Source organism: Rhinatrema bivittatum, chromosome 15 (genome assembly GCF_901001135.1).
Source record: "Rhinatrema bivittatum chromosome 15, aRhiBiv1.1, whole genome shotgun sequence".
Classification (NCBI taxonomy): Eukaryota; Metazoa; Chordata; class Amphibia; order Gymnophiona; family Rhinatrematidae; genus Rhinatrema; species Rhinatrema bivittatum.
The window spans coordinates 77,019,095-77,043,682 of record NC_042629.1 but is presented as its reverse complement, the minus strand read 5'-3'; the positions used below and the strand labels follow the sequence as shown (position 1 = coordinate 77,043,682).

The following is a 24,588-nucleotide window of genomic DNA, read 5'->3' as shown; positions in this document are numbered from 1 at the left end:
CCCAATGAAATTTTACGGACACACCCTTGGAACGAGGAGTTAGGGGGTTGACTGTCCTTCTTCTACCAGAGGTGGGTCAAGATCACTTCGGACAAATGGGTACTGGAGATCATATGAGAAGGATGTGCGCTGGGACATATTCATGGTATCTCCTTGCCACTCCCAGCACAAGAAGCAGGCAGTGGCGACTACTCTTTTAAGGCTCCTCAGAATGAGGGCTATAATCCCAGTACCTGCGCCCCAGGCAAATATGGGGCGTTATTCCATTTATTTTGTCTTACCCAAGAAGGAAGGTTCCTTTCGTTCTCACACCTGCAGGTGACTCATTTTTGCATGGAAACCCTACGCTTCGTGATAATGGCCGTACAGTCTGGAGCGTTCTTAACTTCCCTGGCCCTATCCGAGGCCTACCTACATATTCCAATCTGACAAGAACACAGTTTCCTACATTTTGTGGTACTGGGTCGACATTATCAGTTTCAGCCTAGTCACCGCCCCAGAATACTTTCCAAGATTATGGAAGTCATGGCGGCAGCGTTGAGGAAAGGTGGGATCCTGGTTGATCTGGGCCAAGTCTGTGGAAGAGAGCCTCCTGGTAACCAATAGGGTGATCTCCTTGTTACTGGAACTCGGTTGGGTAGTAAACCTGACCAAGAGCAGCCTCCAGCCTTCCCAGTCCTGGGAGTATCTGGGAGTCTGGTTCAACACCAGGCCACACTGATACAGAAGTTGATGTACCAGGTGTGATAGTTGGTGAACACAGTACGCCTTGACAGTGTGGAGCTATCTCCAAGTCCTCAGCTTGATGGCAGCAACCCTGGAAGTAGTGCCGTGGGTGAGGGCACACAAGCATCCACTTCAGCGCTCTCTGCTATGTTGTTGGGAAATGGAAGCTTTCAAACACCATTTGAGTTACATTTCAGTGCAAATGAAATGACATTTGTGTTTGATCCTGAATCCTTTCTTCCCTTTTACTTGGTGAGGCTGGCAGGGCCCATTCTCAGGGGCTGCCGCTGACTCCCTTACTGTGGTTTGCATGTCTGTGCTGAGATGCAAGGCAAACATTGGCTATTGCCTTTCTTATGATCTTGACAGTGCCCTTTTAAACTGCTGCTTCAGTGCTAAGCTGTCTGTGCGGATGAGGAATGCTGGGTTAGATCCCACCTCGCACTGATGCTCCTTTGTGACCCAGGGCAAGGCAGTTTATCTCCTGTCGCCTCGGGTGGATTTTGGTGCCCGTAGGCAGAGGACCTGGGACAGGAGGTCCAGTTTTGGGCACTTTCAAAACATGGTGCCCTAGGCACGTGCCAATGTGTACCTCGCCCTGAGATTGTAAGCTCTGTGGGAAGGGACTTGTACCTGAATTACTAACAATCCTGTAAGCCACCTTACAAATCTACATCAATAATTATTGCAACCAGGCCTGAAAGGTTGGAGTGCATGACTGTTGCTGATCAGTTACAGGGACCTCTGCAGCTACTCAGTCAGGAAGGAGAAGGAGACTGCAGTGACAGGCAATACAGAAATGTACATCTCAGCCCAGGCAGGACTGAACTGCCGCTGGAAGAGGGAGGGATGAAGGTGGGCTATGGCCTCTCCTCCTCCTTTCTGGTAAAATAAGATGCTGAGGAGCATGGAGGAGCCTTTCCACTGCTGATGGTTTGACATTTGTAAAGCAGCAAATTGAGTTCTTGTCAGTTGCCCCTCCTGTGCGCAGGCCTGGGATGGCGACGTTGGACTGTGCATATTCAGTAGAGAGGGTGCTGGGCGGTTTCTCTCCTGTACTGGGGGAATTCCAGTTGTTCTTTGCAAAGTTGTTGTAATGAGTGAGTCTGTCTGTCTTTCTCTTCTGCCTTGCGGTGCTTCAAAGCAGATACATTCAGGTACTGTAGGATGCCTCGCTCATCTTCTCTGATCTTTTTCAGGGGGAAATGCAATATCTCTCATTTCTCAGACATATTCGCTGCTCGGGAATTCAAGGCACGAATGGATTCTTTTTTCTACATCTTGGGTTACAATCCAGAGACGAGGTAAGAGGCCCTTTTCCCCAGCCTTTTCTGCTGCAGGACACTTGTAGTGATTTCTTGCTGTGCATTCGTACTGCAGTGGGATGAGCAACATGAGAGTCTCTACAAGTAGAATATCCCTGCTGTATTTGCAGAGCAACGCTAGGAAAGGTGCACACTGTGATCAGTCCCTCTGGGAAAGTGTCTGCATTTTCTGTTCATCCTGTGTTCCTTCGTGCAGCTTCTCTCCTCTCTAACCCCTTGAATCCTTCCTTTCTAGCTTTCCTCTCCTTGTGGCTTTCTTCTGGGCTGTGTTGCATTCTGTGCATTTCTGTTAAAGCAGTGTTTGGCCCCTTCTTCCTGGGACAGTGTTTCCCAACCAGTGCGCCCTCAGACCTGATCAGGTGTGCCATGAGAAGTCGCCACTGCCTGATGCTCAGGTCCTGCTCAGCACCTTGCAGCAGTGGCTCTTAGATTTGTAGAAGCTCTTTCTGAGAACATGTGTAACCATGCATGCCTCTTCATAGCTAAAGCATGAGCCGCGCCAGATGCACATGGCACCTAGCACCTCCTCATCTTCCCCATGTCTTGTCCTCAGGTGTTGGATGTGACTCGCCTTACCCAGACTTATTCCTTCTCCTTTGTGCTGGGTTCATGTGTGTAATGTAAAATGTGGCGGAGAGGCTGTTGGGGCTTTCAGTGCTTCCCTTGCTCTTCTTTTGGTCTTACGCGTCCTCTCCATGGCCACACTGTCAGTGCTGTGGAGGTTGGTGTGCCACACTACATCTTTGTTCATGTAAGTGTGCATTGGCCATGAAAAGGTTGGGAAGCACTATCCTAGGGGCAGAGAGAGTCCTTTGCTCTTGCAAACTGCTAGGTTTCGGTTCCAAGCCCAACTTTCTGCTCTGATCCCTGCTTGGTAGCAAGAAGTCATTATCGGGCCGATACAGTACCTGCCATTGGACGCGCGGTTTCCCTTACCCCTTATTCAGTAAGGAGTGGAAAACGTGCGTCCAACCTGCCGAACCTAATAGCGCCCTCAACATGCAAATGCACGTTGATGGCCCTATTAGGTATGCGCACAGGATACAGTAAGTAAAATGTGCAGCCAAGCCGCACATTTTACTTTAAGAAATTAGCGCCTACCCAAATGTAGGCGCTAATTTCTTCGGACACCGGGAAAGTGCACAGAAAAACAGTAAAAACTGCTTTTCTGTGCACCCTCCGACTTAATATCATGGCGATATTAAGTCGGAGGTCCCGAAGGGTAAAAAAAAAAAAAAAATGTTTGAAGTCGGCCGGCGGCTGTCGGGTCGAAAACCGGACGCTCAAGTCCGGTTTCCAAGCCATGGCTGTCAGCGGGCTTGAGAACCGACGCCGGCAAAATTGAGCAGCGGCTGTCAAACCCGCTGACAGCCGCCGCTCCGGGCCAAAAGGAGGCACTAGGGACGCGCTAGTGTCCATAGCGCCTCCTTTTGCCCGTTTCTACCGCCGGACCTAATTTAAATACTGAATCGCGCGCACAGGCGAGCGGGCATTTGCCTGCTCTCCCGTGGACTTTACTGAATCGGCCCGTATGTTAGTCTGGTCAGTAGTGCCTGCTTAGACCCTGCTACGTGACACGTCCTAGGAGATGCAAGAAACACTGCCCCTATCTCCGAGGATGTTCCAAAGAGTAAATGTATCATCATTGGTGTGGTACATTCAAAATCAATGACACAAGGGTGGCCAGACAGAGGAGAATTTTGGGGGCACATGAATAAACCACTTTCTAAAAAGAAAATTATGCAAGAGCTTTGGTTTTGTGAGTTTAACAGCAAAAATCCCTCACTGGCATGTAAAGTAGTTTTAACTTCTCCATTATGTTATGGACTTTTCAGCTTTATCTGCCCAAATATTATCAGCTGTGGCATTGTATTGCCAGGGCAGCATCCCATAATGGATCTGCTTAGAGCGCATGGGAAATTGGGGAGAATTATGTAAGATTTCTGATGTGCTTGCAGGGCTTTCTATATGTCCATTTTTTGCAGTCTCTGGAGAAATCTGTTGTACTCCATGGACCTCCTTGGAGTTTGTTCTCTGCAGATGTCTGTGCAGCTGCAGCAAGCACAGATGGTCTGGAACTTGATCAAACATTCCCCTCCCAAAAAAATAAATAAAAAGTGCCTCAAAAAGAGAAAAATGTAAGAATGCTTTAGTTAGAAAATGGAGAATTTGCATTTGTAGTGAACTGTCCCTTTGGTGCTGAGGCTTTGCTGTGGCTACAGGTGGTTGCTAGGTAATTCTGGGCTCATACTGGCCAGTGTGCTACTGCAGCGTGAAAATGGAGTATGAAGCTCAGGATGTGTTCTTAGGATAGGAATTGTCCTTTGCATCTAGTTTTGCTGCAGCCTGTGTGTAGGATATCATTGAAGCAGTAAATGGTGTAGGCAGGGGAGGGGGGGGGGGCATTTCAGTTGTAGCTTTTCATTGTGTTAACTTGCAGGGATGCATTTGCCTGTGCTTTTTCCTCTGGCATCGGTTTCTCGTGTTTGAAAGTATTTGGTTTTAGATCAGGTTGGGCCAGTAATTAGTGCCCGATGTGTGAGAGAAGCCCATGTACACATGTAGCACGGTGGGGGGGCCGCCCCCAGGCCTGTCAGTGGGCGCGAGGAGGGCGGGAGAGAGCCGGCGCCGCTGCTGCTCCCTGCCGGCGGCGCGCCCGCCCAGCGCGCGCGCGCCCGCCCGTATTGACGGAAATGGCCGGGCCGGGGGAGGAGAGGAGGGGGTCACAGCACATGCTCAGTGCCTGGCAGGCGAGGGGCAAGTTTCTGCGTGGAGGTGGAGGTCACAGCACAAGCTCAGTGGAAGCTGCCAGGGCTCGGGCTGCATGTGCCTCCATTTTGAGCAGGGGGAGAGTGCGCGCCGGGCCGCGGGCTCGGAGGGACGATGGACGGGCGGCTCGGCCCCTGCAGGTAGGCTCCGGAGGCCCGGCCCGGCCCGCTCCTGGCGCCGTTGCCATGGCGATGCGCCTTGGATTCGCCATCCTGCCGCCCCGGCGCTCTGCCTGAAAATGTGGCGTCGTTGCATTTGCAGAAGCCCGGAGCGCTTCCCGCTTGTATCTCCTGCAGCCGCCGCGCAGAAACAATGTCCGCCTTGTGTGCCGAGCAGCAGCCCCGCTCGCCCCACAGCTCCTTCCCCGCCAGTCGCCCAAGTTTCAGCCCGGACTGCGGGGGCTGCACTGACAGTTCTGTACGTCTGGGGTTTTAGGGCAGGAATGAGCTGCACGGTCAGGGCTCTGGAAGGGAGTGCACTGTCCTTCCTGTATGGGTGATGTTTTAGGACTGAAATGTGGGGTTGCAGGGCAGGAATGAGCTGCACGGACAGGGCTCTGCTTTGGTTTTTGGAAGGGAGTGCACTGTCCTTCCTGTATGGGTGATGTTTTAGGACTGAAATGTGGGGTTGCAGGGCAGGAATGAGGTGCACGGACAGGGCTCTGCTTTGGTTTTTGGAAGGGAGTGCACTGTCCTTCCTGTATGGGTGATGTTTTAGGACTGAAATGTGGGGTTGCAGGGCAGGAATGAGCTGCACGGACAGGGCTCTGCTTTGGTTTTTGGAAGGGAGTGCACTGTCCTGCCTGTATGGGTGATGTTTTAGGACTGAAATGTGGGGTTGCAGGGCAGGAATGAGGTGCACGGACAGGGCTCTGCTTTGGTTTTTGGAAGGGAGTGCACTGTCCTTCCTGTATGGGTGATGTTTTAGGACTGAAATGTGGGGTTGCAGGGCAGGAATGAGGTGCACGGACAGGGCTCTGCTTTGGTTTTTGGAAGGGAGTGCACTGTCCTTCCTGTATGGGTGATGTTTTAGGACTGAAATGTGGGGTTGCAGGGCAGGAATGAGCTGCACGGACAGGGCTCTGGTTTGGTTTTTGGAAGGGAGTGCACTGTCCTTCCTGTATGGGTGATGTTTTAGGACTGAAATGTGGGGTTGCAGGGCAGGAATGAGGTGCACGGACAGGGCTCTGCTTTGGTTTTTGGAAGGGAGTGCACTGTCCTTCCTGTATGGGTGATGTTTTAGGACTGAAATGTGGGGTTGCAGGGCAGGAATGAGGTGCACGGACAGGGCTCTGGTTTGGTTTTTGGAAGGGAGTGCACTGTCCTTCCTGTATGGGTGATGTTTTAGGACTGAAATGTGGGGTTGCAGGGCAGGAATGAGGTGCACGGACAGGGCTCTGCTTTGGTTTTTGGAAGGGAGTGCACTGTCCTTCCTGTATGGGTGATGTTTTAGGACTGAAATGTGGGGTTGCAGGGCAGGAATGAGCTGCACGGACAGGGCTCTGCTTTGGTTTTTGGAAGGGAGTGCACTGTCCTTCCTGTATGGGTGATGTTTTAGGACTGAAATGTGGGGTTGCAGGGCAGGAATGAGGTGCACGGACAGGGCTCTGCTTTGGTTTTTGGAAGGGAGTGCACTGTCCTTCCTGTATGGGTGATGTTTTAGGACTGAAATGTGGGGTTGCAGGGCAGGAATGAGGTGCACGGACAGGGCTCTGGTTTGGTTTTTGGAAGGGAGTGCACTGTCCTTCCTGTATGGGTGATGTTTTAGGACTGAAATGTGGGGTTGCAGGGCAGGAATGAGGTGCACGGACAGGGCTCTGCTTTGGTTTTTGGAAGGGAGTGCACTGTCCTTCCTGTATGGGTGATGTTTTAGGACTGAAATGTGGGGTTGCAGGGCAGGAATGAGGTGCACGGACAGGGCTCTGGTTTGGTTTTTGGAAGGGAGTGCACTGTCCTTCCTGTATGGGTGATGTTTTAGGACTGAAATGTGGGGTTGCAGGGCAGGAATGAGCTGCACGGACAGGGCTCTGCTTTGGTTTTTGGAAGGGAGTGCACTGTCCTTCCTGTATGGGTGATGTTTTAGGACTGAAATGTGGGGTTGCAGGGCAGGAATGAGGTGCACGGACAGGGCTCTGCTTTGGTTTTTGGAAGGGAGTGCACTGTCCTTCCTGTATGGGTGATGTTTTAGGACTGAAATGTGGGGTTGCAGGGCAGGAATGAGTTGCACGGACAGGGCTCTGGTTTGGTTTTTGGAAGGGAGTGCACTGTCCTTCCTGTATGGGTGGTGATTTAGGACTGAAATGTGAGGTTGCAGGGCAGGAATGAGGTGCACGGACAGGGCTCTGGTTTGGTTTTTGGAAGGGAGTGCACTGTCCTTCCTGTATGGGTGATGTTTTAGGACTGAAATGTGGGGTTGCAGGGCAGGAATGAGGTGCACGGACAGGGCTCTGCTTTGGTTTTTGGAAGGGAGTGCACTGTCCTTCCTGTATGGGTGATGTTTTAGGACTGAAATGTGGGGTTGCAGGGCAGGAATGAGCTGCACGGACAGGGCTCTGGTTTGGTTTTTGGAAGGGAGTGCACTGTCCTTCCTGTATGGGTGATGTTTTAGGACTGAAATGTGGGGTTGCAGGGCAGGAATGAGCTGCACGGACAGGGCTCTGCTTTGGTTTTTGGAAGGGAGTGCACTGTCCTTCCTGTATGGGTGATGTTTTAGGACTGAAATGTGGGGTTGCAGGGCAGGAATGAGGTGCAGGGACAGGGCTCTGGTTTGGTTTTTGGAAGGGAGTGCACTGTCCTTCCTGTATGGGTGATGTTTTAGGACTGAAATGTGGGGTTGCAGGGCAGGAATGAGCTGCACGGACAGGGCTCTGGTTTGGTTTTTGGAAGGGAGTGCACTGTCCTTCCTGTATGGGTGATGTTTTAGGACTGAAATGTGAGGTTGCAGGGCAGGAATGAGGTGCAGGGACAGGGCTCTGGTTTGGTTTTTGGAAGGGAGTGCACTGTCCTTCCTGTATGGGTGGTGATTTAGGACTGAAATGGGGGGTTGCAGGGCAGGAGTGAGGTGCACTGGCAAAGCTGTATGTATGGGGTTTCACTACTAGATTAGCAGTGGGCGCTGCAGGGCAGGAATAAAGGGGCGTTGGATCTGTGTGTTGGGGGCTCAGTAAAGGGACAACAGATGGTGCTGTGGGGTAAGAGTGAGATGAACTGACAGGTGTGGTTTGGTTTTTGGACGGGAGTGCACTGTTCAGCCCTGTATGTGTGAGATTTCAGTATTGAAATAGCAGTGCTGCAGGGCAGGAATGAGGTGCGTTGGCAGAGCTTGGGTGTATGTGAAGTCTCAGTACCAGAATAGCAGGGATTACTGCAGAGTAGGGGTGAGGTGCGGGATAACTGTACTTCCTGTTGATTCTGAGGAACATGTAGCACTTCAGTTTATGATTTGATTGATAGCACCGATGATGACTATGGCTGGATGGTTTCTCTTTTTGACATTTTGGATGCAAAGAATTCTTCAGACTCTCGCCTCAAATCTGGTTGAACATCTGATCCTTCTTCCTCTTATTTACAGCACATTTCAGAAGGATACTGAAATAGCACCTAGTGACAGGGTATATGGAACTTGTCTGTCAGTGTCAGGGCTGGGATTCGGACTCCTGTGTATGGATAATAAGTCCATGCTGTCGCAGTTTCAGTAATGGGAACGTATTGCATAATCTGGAATAGGGGGAAATGACAGCAGCATGGTGTTGGCTTTAGTGAGGGGACTGCTGCAGCGTGGTTGGATTTGCAGATGGCCTTTTATGGCTACTCCACACAAGGAGATATAAAAGCTGGTGAACTCAGTTTGGATACAGGCTGAGGCATCATGAGCTAAGGTTGTCAAGGGAGAGAAACAGGAGTCTGTCCAGATCTCACAATATGTTTGTGCCCAACTCTGTGTGCATGGGAGTGGGAGCTGCGGCACCCAGGGCAGTCTGCCTGGGAATGTGATTGAAACGCCAACCTGCCTGACCTAGGGGGATCAGTGCAAGTGGCTTTCATTTCCTTGTTCACACTTTCAGTGTATTTGTTTTATAAGCAGTGTTTGTAAATAAAAGCAATTAGCTCTTTAAATGTAAATGTTTGTGGCGTGCTGTGTGCATGGCCATCCCTCCCAGTGGCGGCTGCCAGTCTGCCAGCGTCCGATAAGTCTGCTATCGCACCTTCCTAGACGGGGATTGTGGTTCTGCCTGGGCACCCTTCTACTTTTTGCCTGTTTACCTCACAGACTGCAGCGTTTCCATGACAACAGGCTATTTTTCAAAGGGAAGAGGCCGTGTCGCTTTATTTAATCCTCTGCAGCTGAAGATGGTTGAAATATTAAATGATTGTTGCTACGGCTGCTGCTTTCTTGCATGTTGGCTGCAATAATCCCAGCCGTGGCCCATTTGTGCTTCTCGTGTGGTGCTGTTCGGTTATCGGCGGAGAGGGAGAGGCAGAATTTCAGCCCAGAAAGCCGGCACTAAGTGTTGTGCTGTAGGGGCAAGGCCTGTGCTGCAGCTGTGCTCTGTGCCTCGGGACGGGACCGGTGCAGCGGCCCCTCTCCTTGGATGTGTGCTGGCGTAGCATAGCCAGCTCTGGCAGCAGCAGTGGAACCAGCAGCCTTCCTCTGAGGATGTAACTTAATGAGAACTGGGAGTCTGGCCCAGAACAGGAGAGACCGCCCCTTGCGCCCTTCCTCCAGCACCATATGAATCCCTGTTCTGGGCAGCGAGCCAGGCTATGTGGAGGTGCTCGGGATGCTTGTTTTTCTTGCTGCTCAGCACTGTGGGAAGGGGGTGGGAGGAAGGATTTAGGACTGCATCCTTGCTCTGGGTAGGGCGTGCTTACAGGATTCCTCTTCTGGGCTGCAGCCACACTTGCTTGTAGGGTAATTCTGTGGGCTGTCATGTAACTAAATGACAGGCTCTGCCTGCTGAAAAGCCCAGGTGCTGCCTTACAAGATGCTTTATGTCCAGGGGTTTCAGGCATGCACTCATTCTCTAGTAATGCGCTGCAGGAGATTTATTTTTGGGGGTGGGGGTGGTAGGTCAGAGGCCCATCAGCAGAGCTGTGTTGGCTAAGTGCCCAGATCCAACTTGCTGTGGCTTTAGCCTGCATTCACAGCTCCTTTGGGCTTTGTAACACCGTATTTAGTTTTGAGGGGTTGTCCATTGACTGGCATGGTTGCCATGACGCCCAAGCTGATGGAAAGGTTCCCAAGGGAGAAATCTGGCAGATCCCAAAAAGTAGATCTGGTTCCTTCTGGCTTGCTTCTTCCCCACAGTTTATCCCTGGGAGTGAGCAGCAAAGAACCGGATCTGCCTCCTTCCTTATTAGGCAATTTGGCCACTGTTGCTCATTGGGCCTTTGGTGTGGCCCAGCATGGCAAGTCTCAGGTTGTAAATAACTTGATGATGCAAATGACAAATGTCTCCTTTCTCCCCCTCCACACACACGCACTTCAGACCTTCCTCCTCCTCCTCTTCCTCTGCTCACTTGTCATCCAGCCAAACTGCTCAAGCCCACCCAAACCAAACTTCCATGTGCCAGCTGACCTCAGCGGTGGTCACAGCATGTGAAGTCGTGTGAGACATGGGGATGTTCTCCTCTATTCAGTGCGTGAAGAACTGAAAATCAAGTGACAGTTTCAGCCTTAAACTTGGGTAATGAAACAAATATTTGCTTACTTGCTCCCTAGGTATTTCTGTAGCATCTCCATCCTGAAGAGCGAGCTCTGGCAAAAGTGATTATCACTGCTTTATTCACCATCCTCACTGGGTTCCTGGCAGTGCAGAGATTCACTGCTTTATTCCTTGTCCTTGCTGGGTATCGGGCAGAGGGGATTATTACTGCTTCAATCCCCGACCTGGCTGGGTTATTTACAAGGGGATTATCATTGCTTTATTACCCGTCCTGGTTGAGGGGATCATCACCGCTTTATTCCCTGTCCTTCCTGGGTATCTGACAGGGGAATTATTGCTGCTTTAATCTCCAACCTGGCTGGTATTTACAAGGGGATTATCACTGCTTTATTTTTGTCCTGGCTGAGTGGATTATCATTGCTTTATTCCCCATCCTCACTGGGTATCTTCCAGGGGGATTATCACTGCTTTATTCCCTGTCCTTGCTGGGTCTCTGTCAGGGGGATTATCACTGCTTTATTCCTTTACTTGCTGGGTATCTGGCAGGGGCTTATCACTGCTTTATTCCCCGTCCTCGGGTATCTTCCAGGGGGATTATCACTGCTTTATTCCCTGTCCTTGCTGGGTCTCTGTCAGGGGGATTATCACTGCTTTATTCCTTTACTTGCTGGGTATCTGGCAGGGGCTTATCACTGCTTTATTCCCCGTCCTCGGGTATCTTCCAGGGGGATTATCACTGCTTTATTCCCTGTCCTTGCTGGGTCTCTGTCAGGGGGATTATCACTGCTTTATTCCCCATCCTCGCTGGGTATCTGGCAGGGGGGTTATAACTGCTCTATTCCTGTATTGGTTGAGGGGATTATCACTGCTTTGTTCCCTGTCCTTGCTGGGTATCTGGAGAAGAGACGGTTGAGGGGGGATAAGAGAGAGGTCTAGATATGAATCTGTTATTTTCTCTTTCTGATAATAGAAGGACTAGGGTGCACCCCATGAAGTTAGCAAGTAGCACATTTAAAACTAATCGGAGAAAGTTCTTTTTCATTTAATACACAATTAAACTCTGTGATTTGTTGCGAGAGGATGCAGTTAGTGTGCTGTGTTTACAAAAAGATTTGGATAAGTTCTTGGAGGAGAAGTCCATTACCTGCTATTAATCAAGCTGACTTAGGGAATAGCATCTGCTATTAATTGCATCAGTAGCATGGGATCTTCTTAGTGTTTGGGTAATTGCCAGGTTCTTGTGGCCTGGATTGGCCTCTGTTGGAAACAGGATGCTGGGCTTGATGGACCTTCGGTCTGACCCAGTGTGGCAATTTCTTAGGGGCATATTCATTTCATTGCTTCCAGCTCCTCTTGGGGAGTGTGAGTGCAGTTATCTTGCAGGGTTTGCTAATTGTGTTGGCATATCCTGCTAATCAGTAATCCCTACGTAGCCTTTGCTGTTGGCCTTGGGTTGAGCTTTCCACTCTGTGGTTTGGTGAAGTATGAATGTGAGGCAGTCACGCTTTGCTGTGTGATAAATGTTCTCCTCTTCTTTTACTTCCTTCCTAGAGGATATAGCTTGAGTAAGCCTGGCCTGGAAAGGATTCCTCTCCCAAATAGTTTCTAGCCTTCCCTGCAATCTGTGATTGGTGACTGTGGTGTTCACGGATCCTGTACACACACATCTCCCATCTATGTCCAATAGCCCATGGCCTCTATAATGGTTTCTGTCTGCTGTTCCCTACAGAGCATTCTCGTATTAATTGTATCTACGCTTTCTTTCAGGAGGCTCAACAGCACCCAGGGTGAGATCCGGGTTGGACCCAGCCACCAGGTATGAGGTGTGGTGTTGGATTGTCTGCACTCGTGTCCTGGTAACAGCAGAGCAGTGACTCTTGCTGCTTGGGTGGTCAGGATTGGAAGTTTGATGCTTTCCATTGGTTTTCTCTTCTGAATTGTATTGGGGTTGCAGTAGCATTACTGACTTGGAATGGGTGTTTTTGGGCTGCAGCAGCCTGGAATCAGATTGGTGCATTCAATACAGAGGGAGAAATGAACTGAATACAAATACTTTTATTTTTTGTTAGAGGTAGAAGGGGGTGCTACTGCCTGCAGTATTCTCCCAGGTCTCTGTCCCTCCCTGGTAGCACAGTCTGGGGTCTGGCTCCCCAGATTGCTGCTGCTCATTGGATCTGGCCTCAGGAGACTTCCTTCTCCACTACCCAAGGTCCTTCTCCCTTCATTTCACATCCTCACCCAAGCTGCTCCACAGGGGGAGCAGAAGACGAGTCATTTTCATTTATTAACATTTCTGAATTGCCCAACACAATGAAGGCCTGGGTGACATAATCGTGTTAACATAAAACCAATACAAGGACGATCACATAAAAATTATAATAACTAAAACATTTCATTCTCCAACTAGGGCCCCTCCACATGGCAGTGCACAGTGCTTGCTGGGGGGCTGGCCCATCACAGCGGATTCAATATTTAGTTTTTCTTTTGTAAAATCTGTGTGTTACATCAGAGTACACTAAGGGACTAGGGAGTAATCTTCAGTGTGCTGGAGATAAAGACCCATGAGTAGAATGTCAGATGAATAACATGCTGTCAGCATACAGTCTGAATTAGTGTGTAGAGCGGACCCGTGCCTGCTGCAGGCTGTACAGCGGACCCGTGCCTGCTGCAGGCTGTACAGTTTGTGTATTACCGGCCTGCAGAGCGGACCCGTTCCTGCTGCAGGCTGTACAGCGGACCCATGCCTGCTGCAGGCTGTACAGCGGACCCGTGCCTGCTGCAGGCTGTACAGTTTGTGTACTACCGGCCTGCAGAGCGGACCCGTTCCTGCTGCAGGCTGTACAGTTTGTGTATTACCGGCCTGCAGAGCGGACCCGTTCCTGCTGCAGGCTGTACAGCGGACCCATGCCTGCTGCAGGCTGTACAGCGGACCCGTGCCTGCTGCAGGCTGTACAGTTTGTGTACTACCGGCCTGCAGAGCGGACCCGTGCCTGCTGCAGGCTGTACAGTTTGTGTATTACCGGCCTGCAGAGCGGACCCGTTCCTGCTGCAGGCTGTACAGTTTGTGTATTACTGGCCTGCAGAGTGGACCTGTGCCTGCTGCAGGCTGTACAGTTTGTGTATTACCGGCCTGCAGAGCGGACCCGTTCCTGCTGCAGGCTGTACAGTTTGTGTATTACCGGCCTGCAGAGCGGACCCGTTCCTGCTGCAGGCTGTACAGTTTGTGTTTTACCGGACTGTCAGCTGGGATATCTTGTGCTGCCAGGTTTATTTTGCAGCCTGGTGGAACTCTGCAATACTGCTTTGTTTTTTTGTTTTTTTTAATATTAGGCTAAGCTTCCGGATTTGCAGCCATTCCCCACTCCAGATCTAGAAGTAGTAACGGAAAATGAGGAGCTAGTCTGGATGCCGGGGATAAATGATTGTGATCTGCTGATGTACCTGAGAGCTGCCAGGTGAGGCAAGCAGACAGGAAAATGTCTGCCTACCCTATTTCCAGTAGCTCTTCCTGCTTTCCTCTGCCCGTCCTGCATGCATGAGGTTTTACATGCTTAGTTCAGAGGTATAAACATGTTTTCCCAACTCGTGTTATTCTGTCTTCCCACCCCTTTCTCCTGGTGACCAGACTTTCCCTGGAAATCCCTTCCATGGCTGTAATTGTTGGGACACTGCTAGAAGAAGCAGGTGGCTGGAGGTTGTCTGCCTCGGCAGTGTCCTAGGCTCTGAGAAAGCTGTACAGCATGTGAGAGAAACAGAGCCCTGTGTAAAAGCTTTAATTCATTTCATTACTGAATCTAATGATTATGGAGTATTGTTGCCTAATAAGTAAGGAAAGGTTTCAGGTGAGAAGAAAAAGTGATGGGTAGTGAGTGTAGAGTCAGGACATCCTCTGTTTTGCACCTGCTACATGCTGGCAGGGTTACATTTCAGCATATCTTCTCCTCTGGCTAACTTGTGCTTCCCAGGATGGGATGAGATACTCCAGGCCAGCGCAAGTGCTGCCTCTCTAGTCCTGCTCGCTTTCTGACCCATGGAAGGCGCATGCTCCACAGCGCAGAATACATGTGCGGCTCACATAGGACACAATCCTGGGGGCACTAGAGTGCTGCTGTTGGATAGACATATGACAGATCTGTCTGAAGAACAAGGCAGAAATCTGTAAACTTGCTGTCTCTTTCAAGTCGTTATCTGACCAGGAAATGGTCATAGCCTGCGGTAAATTGAGCAACTCAGGAGTGGTGTTTGTGGTATTACATGATGTCAAAAAGGTCAAACAAGATCCTCATCACTGCAGAAAACCTCTTTCCAGGGTCATGAAGGACTGCTGGGAGAGAAATAGAAATACACACCCTTCCCCTTCTTTATTTCTTCACAAAAGTAAGAAAAACTTCTCCCTCTTAACATCTTTAATAGAGCAAAGCCTCTTAGTTCATATTAGGAGCCATGGTAAGGCCAGCCTCAACCACATGAAGCCCCATGATCCGCTGTCGCTTGCTGGCCTTTTCCCTGTAATAACTCTTTATACCCTGATTAATTGATTTCCACACAGCTTACAATTAAAAATAAAATTCATAAAAATGCTATATAATTACATCTCCTCCCAAATTTAAGTTGTTAATGTTGATCTTTCAGGCCTTATGGGTTGTGACCCATTGTATTGGCGAATAAGTTAACATGGCATGTTCCTGGATGGGATGTGTGCTCTTAAGGATACCCTCGGTGCAGGAAACGCAAAGTTAGAACGTTTCAGTGGCAGCTCAAAATCTCTGGAATAGAATACCCCAGCTTTTCTTTTTGTACAACATATTGTAGTGTTCTATCTGCTTTGAAGGTTGCTTAACACTACATTATGTGGTGGTTTGGATGTTTTATGTTCCCTGGGGGGGAGGGGGGGTTTGTTTTGTTTTGTGTTTTAAGTTTTGGTTGGTTTTGTGTGTTTTATATTTCGGGTTTTTTTGTTTTTGCTTTTATGTTTGGCTAATTTTGATTTCCTGGTTTGTGTTTTGTTTACTGGTTTGGTTGTACACTGTCTTGTATGGTTTTCCCAGTCAGGCAGTATTTAGGATTTTAAAGGTTAAAGATAACCCTATAACACCACTGAAACTTGCCCCGAACTCTCACTACTGAGAGAGACCTACCATGTTACAACAAATCATTGACTTATAATTATACTTAGATTTCTAAAAATCTCACAAAGAGGGGAGTAGCTGGCTTGTTACGGCGGTTACTACCCCAAACCAAATATGCCTGATACTTCACTTTCAATGCATATACAGCATAGCTCTCTGCTTCAATGACAGGGGAGAAGAATAACTGATACTTCACACATCCAGCAGAGCTCTCTGCTACAACGGCAAGGGAGAAGAAAAAGGGTTCGCACTCAAAAAGTGGGGAGTAGCTGGCTTGTTTCGGCGGTTACTACCCCAAACCAAATGTGCCTGATACTTCACTTTCCATGCATATCCAGCATGGTTCTCTGCTTCATCGGCATGGGAGAAAGACTGATACATCACGCATTTCCAGCATAGCTCTCTGCTTCAACGGCAGGGGAAAAAAAAAAACAAAAACAAAAAACTGATGCTTCACGCATATCCTGCATAGCTTCAACGACAGGGGTGAAGAAAAAAAGGATTCGCAATCACAAAGCGAGGAGTAGCTGGCTTGTTATGGCGGTTACTACCCCAAACCAAATGTGCCTGATACTTCACTTTCAATGCATATCCAGCATGGCTCTCTGCTTCATGGCATGGGAGAGGCTGATACATCAAGCATTTCCAGCATGGCTCTCTGCTTCAACGGCAGGGGAGAAGAAAAAAAAACCAACAAGGGCTGTATAACATAGTCTAGGTAAAACAAATAAGCATGGGTGTAGCTTGCTTATCGCGGCAGTTACTGCCCCTACTACCCCTAACTAATCAAGCTAGATATTTCACTTGGATGCAGCTCCATCACTGCTCTCTACATTAATGGTGGGGGTGGAAGGGGAATAGAACAAGGAGCTAAGAGAAACAGATAAGAATGAGAGAAAAAATGTGTGAGGCTTGCTGGGCAGACTGGATGGGCCATTCGGTCGTCTTCTGCCGTCATTTCTATGTTTCTATGTAAAAACAAAAAAAAACCTCTCACCCCACAACCTGTTAAATAATGAACAAAATCCACCCTCCTTTCATCTCCCAAAGGACTTCCTGAAAACCTGTCAGAAGTGAGAGGAAAACAAAATGTTATGTTTAGTCAAACCCCGCTCCCTACCTCTCCCCCTGAAGGACCAGCACAACCCAGAACGTGACTGGAGCCATCTCTGCTTTGGAAACGCGATCTGAGTCATGTTCAAAGCCAGTTTGCATCCCCTGCTTCCAGGGCAGAGTCACAGCACAGCACTGACTCCAGGCGCCCAGAGACTGCATGAACTGCAGGGAGGGACTTGCTGATAGAAAGATACTGTGACCCGGCCACAGGACAGAGGCAAAATCGTTGCTGAACTGCAAAAGGATTTTCTTTCTCACTCTTATTTCCATCTTAGAACTTTTCAGATTTTAGATGACGTGGAAGGCAATGAGCCAGTGGAATTTGTGCAGACGTTTCTGCCAGGGAAAATGGAAATTCAGTTACCGTAGAACTTTGAGAGTGAAAGAGTGCATTCAGCACTTTCAGAAGCTTGAAAATAAACCTGCAGCAGCACAGGAAAGGAATAAGCTGCTGGCAGTCCAGGAAGCTGAAAGCAAGGCTCCGAAACCAGCCTGGACTCTGTGCCTTTTATCTACTCTTCCTTCATTCACACACTACATTGTGATTTTTGCTGTAATGACAGAAAAAGTCTGTTATAGTTCTCTTTAAGATGCTTGATTACAGCTGGACTAGTGGAAAAATCTCAGTGCCTGGAGAGACAGGTGGAATTAATCTGAGTCAGTTCCCGTGAAGCTCGTGTAGTTTGAGCTTCAGGTATGCAGGTAGATGTGCGCTTGGGGACTGAAGTCCAGCAGTGTGTAAGAATTTACCACAAAAAAAACAAAATGGAGGCTTGCAGTGCTTTTGTGTGGTGTGAAAAGTCTTCGAGATTCCTGTCAAACACTGTGGCCTTGTAATAGTCTTTCTGAAAATCTCGCAGATGCATACAGATAAATCCTTTGACCTTAAATGTGAGCCAGCAAGTTTTACCATCAGTCTGTGGCTTGAAGATGAAGATATGAAAATGTTTGCAGCAGTGAAGATCACCTGTGGGCTTAGCTACACGACAGTCTTAATTTGGGCTCAGCCATTGCAGAGCACAGGAAAAGGTGGCAGTGAGCTTGCATCACGCGCGAGTTGTCAGAAGAGCGGCAGTTCATGCATTTACTGACAGTGTGATTCATGTTGGTAAATCCATGCCACATATTGAGAAGTACTTGTGAATTTAACTATTAAAAAAAGCACAAGATAAAGACCAGGTTCATTCATCCGCAAAGTGTGAAGGCTTCCAGAAAATTCCTGGGAAATGCAGCAAACACATGAAATAGCAGCATAATTTGCAGCTGTTAGTGAACGCATGTCATGGCTTTGTTTCAGAATTTGAAGGAAAGGACTTAGAAATGTATGATCTAAGGATCAAATATGGATTAACATTTACTCGTTCCATTCCACTCTTTTTTTTTTTTTTTTAATAGACCTCTATCATATCCCCCCTCAGCCGTCTCTTCTCCAAGCTGAAGAGTCCTAACCTCCTTAGTTCATAGGGGAACTGTTGGTCGTGCTTCTCTGTACATTTTCTAATTCTGCTGTATCTTTCTTGAGATGCGGTGACCAGAACTGCACCCAGTACTCAAGATGAGCTCGCACCATGGAGTGATACAGAGGCATTATGATATTCTCTGTTTTATTCTCCATTCCTTTCCTAATAATCCCCAGCATTCTGTTTGTGTATGATATATGAACACAAGATGAGGATGCACCATGGAGTGATACAGAGGCATTAGGATATTCTCTATTTTATTCTCCATTCCTTTCCTAATAATCCCCAGCATTCTGTTTGTGTATGATAAGATGAGGATGCACCATGGAGTGATACAGAGACATTATGATATTCTCTGCTATATTCTCCATTCCTTTCCTAATAATCCCCAGCATTCTGTTTGTGTAGGATATATGAACACAAGATGAGGAGGCACCATGGAGTGATACAGAGGCATTAGGATATTCTCTGTTTTATTCTCCATTCCTTTCCTAATAATCCCCAGCATTCTGTTTGTGTATGATATATGAACACAAGATGAGGTTGCACCATGGAGTGATACAGAGGCATTAGGATATTCTCTATTTTATTCTCCATTCCTTTCCTAATAATCCCCAGCATTCTGTTTGTGTATGATATATGAACACAAGATGAGGATGCACCATAGAGCAATACAGAGGCATTAGGATATTCTCTGTTTTATTCTCCATTCCTTTCCTAATAATCCCCAGCATTCTGTTTGTGTATGATATATGAACACAAGATGAGGATGCACCATGGAGTGATACAGAGACATTATGATATTCTCTGTTTTATTCTCCATTCCTTTCCTAATAATCCCCAGCATTCTGTCTGTGTATGATATATGAACACAAGATGAGGATGCACCATGGAGTGATACAGAGACATTATGATATTCTCTGTTTTATTCTCCATTCCTTTCCTAATAATCCCCAGCATTCTGTTTGTGTATGATATATGAACACAAGATGAGGATGCACCATGGAGTGATACAGAGGCATTAGGATATTTTCTGTTTTATTCTCCTTTCCTAATAATCCCCAGCATTCTGTTTGTGTATGATATATGAACACAAGATGAGGATGCACCATGGAGTGATACAGAGACATTATGATATTCTCTGTTTTATTCTCCATTCCTTCCCTAATAATCCCCAGCATTCTGTGTGTGTATGATATATGAACACAAGATGAGGTCTCACCATGGAGTGATACAGAGACATTATGATATTCTCTGTTTTATTCTCCTTTCCTTCCCTAATAATCCCCAGCATTCTGTTTGCTTTCCTGGCTGCTGCTGCTGCTGCACAATTAGATGAAGATTTCAAGTAATTTTCAACGATGACACCTAGATCCTTTTCCTGAGTGGTGACTCCTAATGTGAAACCTCGTATTTTGTAGTTATAATTTGGGTTACTCTTAAGAACATAAGAACATAAGAAAATGCCATACTGGGTCAGACCAAGGGTCCATCAAGCCCAGCATCCTGTTTCCAACAGTGGCCAATCCAGGCCACAAGAACCTGGCAAGTACCCAAAAACTAAGTCTATTCCTTGTTACCGTTGCTAGTAACATTAAATTTAATTTTCCATTTGCATGCCCAGTCTCCCAGTTTTGCAAGGTCCTCTTGCAATCTCTCATAATCCTCTTGTAATTTAACATTTTTGAATAATTTTGTGTCTTCGGCAAATTTGATGACCTCGCTTCTTGTTCCCATTTCCAGGTCATTTATAAATATATTAAAAAAGAATTGGGCCCAGAACAAATCCCTGGGGCCTCCACTATTTACCTTTTTCCATTGGGGAAAATTTACCATTCAGCCCTACTCTCTGTTTTCTATCTTTTAACCAGTTGGCAATCCACAATAGGACACTGCCCCCTATCCCATGGCTTTCTAATTTCTTAAGAAGTCTCCCATGAGGGACTTTGTCAGATGCTTTCTGGCAATCCAGATACACCGCATCAACTGGCTCACCTTTATCCACGTGTTTATTTATACCTTCATGCAAGTTACCCCTATATCTCTGTTTAGAGTAGTAACTGTCGCTCCATGCTGGTTACCCCCAAGCCTTTTGTTAAGGGTAGTAATATTTACAATCAAACAATGCTGCCTGAACGTGCTTTGGTTTTGGACTTGGCCGCAGAAGCAGTCCTGTGCTTTTCCCCTGATGTCTGCGTATCAGTAAAAGTTGGGGTCCAGCGTGGGCTGTCGTCTGAATCCAATTCCTTTCCCCCCTCCCACCACTGCTGTTGAAGCGGAGAGCGATGGTGCAGTTGCACCAAAAGCATCAAGGCTAATTAGTTAATGGTAGTAATCCCATGCCTTCTGATTAAGAGTAGTAACTGTCGCTCTGTGTAGGTTTCTCCCATGCACCCCGTTCTTCATTTCCAACCTTTAACTTTTAGGGACCCACAGTGTTTATCCCATGCCCTCTTGAATTCTTTCACTGTTTTGGTCTTCACCACCTCTTCTGGAAGGGCATTCTAGGCATTCACCACCCTCTCTGTGAAGAAATATTTCCAGACATTGGATCTGAGACCTCCCCCCTGGAGTTTCATTTCATGACCCCTAGTTCTATTGTTTCCTTTCCGATGCATCATTAAATATCTTCCCTGCACCTCCTCTCTTCCAGGGTAGGACAGGAAAAATGCAGAACTCTGTCTGGAATAAGTGAGAGGGTGAGACTGGAGGAAAGGACTGCTTCCAGAATATAGCACTCAGTTGCTGTTTTTAGTCCTATTGGGTTGGAGGTAAAATCTTTCGTGGGAAATGTAGTGTGTGAGAAGAAAGGTTGGATAGCAGATTCTTCTTAAAGGGCTTCTGAATGCAACTTGTGGAGCAGATTTTACAGTTCATAGTTCTGGTAAGTTTCTTGGTTGCTGATAGTAGGATGATGTTGTATAGAGAATGTAATACAATACGCTGCTTGTATCCTCCTTGATGTTATTCTTCAGAACGCAATAAAAACCTTCCCCCCACCCCCCCTCACACCTCAAAGGGACACAGGATGTTCCAAGCTGGTCTTTCTTCCTTTCAAATCCTGTCTTTAATAAACAAAAGACCTGAGCGGTGAAGATAGGAGCAGCTCAGAGATCTGGGATCTTCCTTCTCCATCCCAGTCCTAACTTCATTTTTTCATGGATTCAGTACTGTTGCCTTTATTGTTCCTGACAGTTCCTTCATAAAACAACTGTAAACTAAATAAATAAAATCAAGCCCTAGGGGCAAACATAAGCCCAAGCAGTGCCATGCAGATAAAGGCTGGAGTACAGGTGTAGTGTGTGCAGCCCCCTGTAGTGGGTACTAGTAAGCACTGAATAACAGCAGCCAGTAAGAGAAAAATAAATCTTCTATTGTAAGATATTTCATAAGAAGCAGTGTAGAGTTCCAGAGCCATTACTTTCAAATATTTATTTTTAACTTTTATATACTGACATTCTTGTATAGAATACAAATCACACCGGTTTACAATGAAAACATCGCAAGAGAGGCGTTACATAGAACAAATAACAAGGCATGAACTTTGAACAGATAACATTATACATGAGGGTAACATTGAATAAAAAGGGAGACGATGAAAGAACAAGGGAGAAGCCGATGGAAGGTAGGATGTGGTCTTGAACTAATCTGTGAGGTACAACGGGGTATTACTCTCATAGTTGAGGGTTCGATTGATATTTCATAAGCAAAAAGATCAGAAACTCCTCCAACAACTCCAAATCCCTTTACATTAACAACCTCATCGCTGAAAACATAAACTCCAACTCAACCGATTCCAAAAATTTATGCCATGATCTAGCATCTTTCTTCAAAAACAAAATAACGGATGTCCTCATTAACTCCCCAGCTGAAGAAATCCAAACACACACTTCAGCAACAACACACTGGTCTAATTTCGAGCCTATTTCCTCAACGGAAACTGAAAAAATGCTTAGAAAAATTAACCCAGCTCGACATGACCTAGATACCATCCCCACATGAGATCTAAAAGAAATTGCTCATTCAATAGCCCCCACAGTAGCAGCAATCATCAATAAATCTCTTGAAGATGGGGAGCTTCCAATGAAATTAAAAACAGCTACAATCAGGCCTATACTAAAAAAAAAAGAACCTTAACCCAAATGGCATGAACAACTACCGCCCAATCTCAAATCTACCTCTACTTGCAAAATTGACAGAAAAAGCGGTTCTGAAACTCCTCAACCAACACCTCGAGAACCACAAAATACTATATCCCACCCAACACGGTTTTAGGAAAAACCTCAGCACGGAAACTCTACTGCTCAACCTTTCCAACAATATACTAAGAAGCCTTGATAACAATGTAGGTCACATTCTAATTCTTCTCGACCTCTCAGCGGCTTTTGACACGGTCGACCACAAAAAGCTAATATCTAGTTTAGCCAACATAGGTCTCTCTAGCAAAACTCTTGCATGGTTCACTTCTTATTTAAAAGACAGATACTTCAAAGTTTCCATCAACAATGAAACATCTCAAGCTATCCCCCTCGAGACTGGTGTACCACAAGGGTCTGCCCTTTCAGCTACACTCTAATATTTATCTACTCCCTTTATGCCATCTATTATCCAGCCTAGGCGTATCTTATTACATGTATGCTGACGACATACAACTCATTATCCCAATCACATCAACCATAGAAGAGGCCTTAACACTTGCCACCTCTCACCTGAAAGCTATAAAAAAGATGCTAATCCACCTAAAACTATGTCTAAATATGAGCAAAACGGAATGTATCCTAATCGAACGAAAAAAACCAGGACCCAAAACCATCCAATCCCTCCAGATAGACAACATCCACATACAACTTAAAGACAACGTAAAAGACCTCGGCTTCTGGATTGATAGTGAAGTATCCTTCAAAAAACACATCTCAACTAAAACAAGTGAAGGCTTCTACAAACTCCAAATACTCAAACACCTAAAACCAATGCTTCACCACAAAGATTTCCGAACCGTCCTACAGTCTCTCATCTTCTCCAGTATTGACTACTGCAATGCACTCTTGTTAGGCCTACCCAAAGCGACCTTAAAACTACTTCAACTTTTACAGAATGCCGCAGCAAGAGTCCTAACTGGCAAAAAGAAATCTGACCACATTACACCAGTCCTCAATAGCTTACATTGGCTTCCATTCGAAAAAAGAATCGAATATAAAATACTTACAATCCTCCACAATGCAATTCACAAAACAGACAACACAGCCTTCGACAATGTCATACATGTACATAGATCGAATCGGACAACCAGATCAACAAGTAAATTACAACTAGAAATTCCATCACTCCCATCAGCCAAACTATCCAACACAAGGAGAAGAGCCATATCCATAGCTGGTCCAAAATTATGGAACTCTCTACCTGCTCACTTATCCGCTCAAACCAACATCAAGACATTCAAAAAAGAGCTTAAAACTTGGTTATTCTGTCAAGCTTTCAAAGATGGTATTGGCTAATTGCACACAACATATCTAGTTTACAATCGTTTATCAGAACACTTATAAACTAAGGACTAAATGGTTTGATGATAAACACATTGAGTGTTAAACGTTATCTTTCTCCCCACCTGAAGTTAATTGTTAAACTTTTTAATTTGTTTATTTTATAACATTGTTAATTTCAATTACTTAATTCTCGAATGTAACCTCTGTTTTCCTCTCAGTTTACTGTTTATTGTAACATGTTGTTGTAACTGTGAACCAGGGTGAAGGCTGATAGCTATACCTCGGTATAGAAAACTCTTTAAATAAATAAATATTAGATACTGGGTACGGAATAGTTCCCTTCTGCTCTCTCGCCATGATGTTATTAAAGTCTACAGCTTGTAGATTGTGGATAGGCTCGTTATTGGTTGATAGTTTTGGGGAATGCTACTTGGGTCTCTCTCTGGAAGGAGAAGGGTTATGTCCTCTCCCCTAAACTTAGACCAATAAGTTAGTTTTTCTGCATAGCTTTTTCCAATTTGTTGGCATTAGTATTTTAATTTTATATATGTTAAGGCTGCATTCTTGTGAGTCGTATGAATTTGTTTAAATTGAGCCCAGAAGGCAGAAGCAAAGCTCAGTGCTGACCTTTAACATACTGGTTAGCATATTTACTTTAGTATTTCACCAGCCGCCTAGCTCTACTAGTTTCATCAGGGCAATCTCATTGTGCTGTAATTATCTTTCTATTTCTTCACCACCAACTAGTCCCTCCCTACAGAAAGTCCCTGTCCAATGCTGGGTTTTCTCCACCTCTGCAGGAGCATGGCAGCATTTGCAGGAATGTGCGATGGGGGCTCTACAGAGGATGGCTGTGTGGCGGCTTCTCGAGACGACACTACACTCAATGCACTCAACACAGTAAGTTAAGGGCTG

General features: G+C 46.7%; 1 protein-coding gene across 1 annotated transcript in view; it reads left to right on the top strand.

The window, feature by feature from the left end:
- Window positions 1-24,588, top strand: part of RERE (arginine-glutamic acid dipeptide repeats) — a 296,711-nt gene that overhangs the window by 211,723 nt on the left and 60,400 nt on the right. Inside the window, 4 exon segments of the mRNA XM_029579229.1 lie at window positions 1,926-2,030; window positions 12,253-12,301; window positions 13,816-13,940; window positions 24,474-24,573. Coding sequence (XP_029435089.1) covers window positions 1,926-2,030; window positions 12,253-12,301; window positions 13,816-13,940; window positions 24,474-24,573 — 379 coding nt within the window.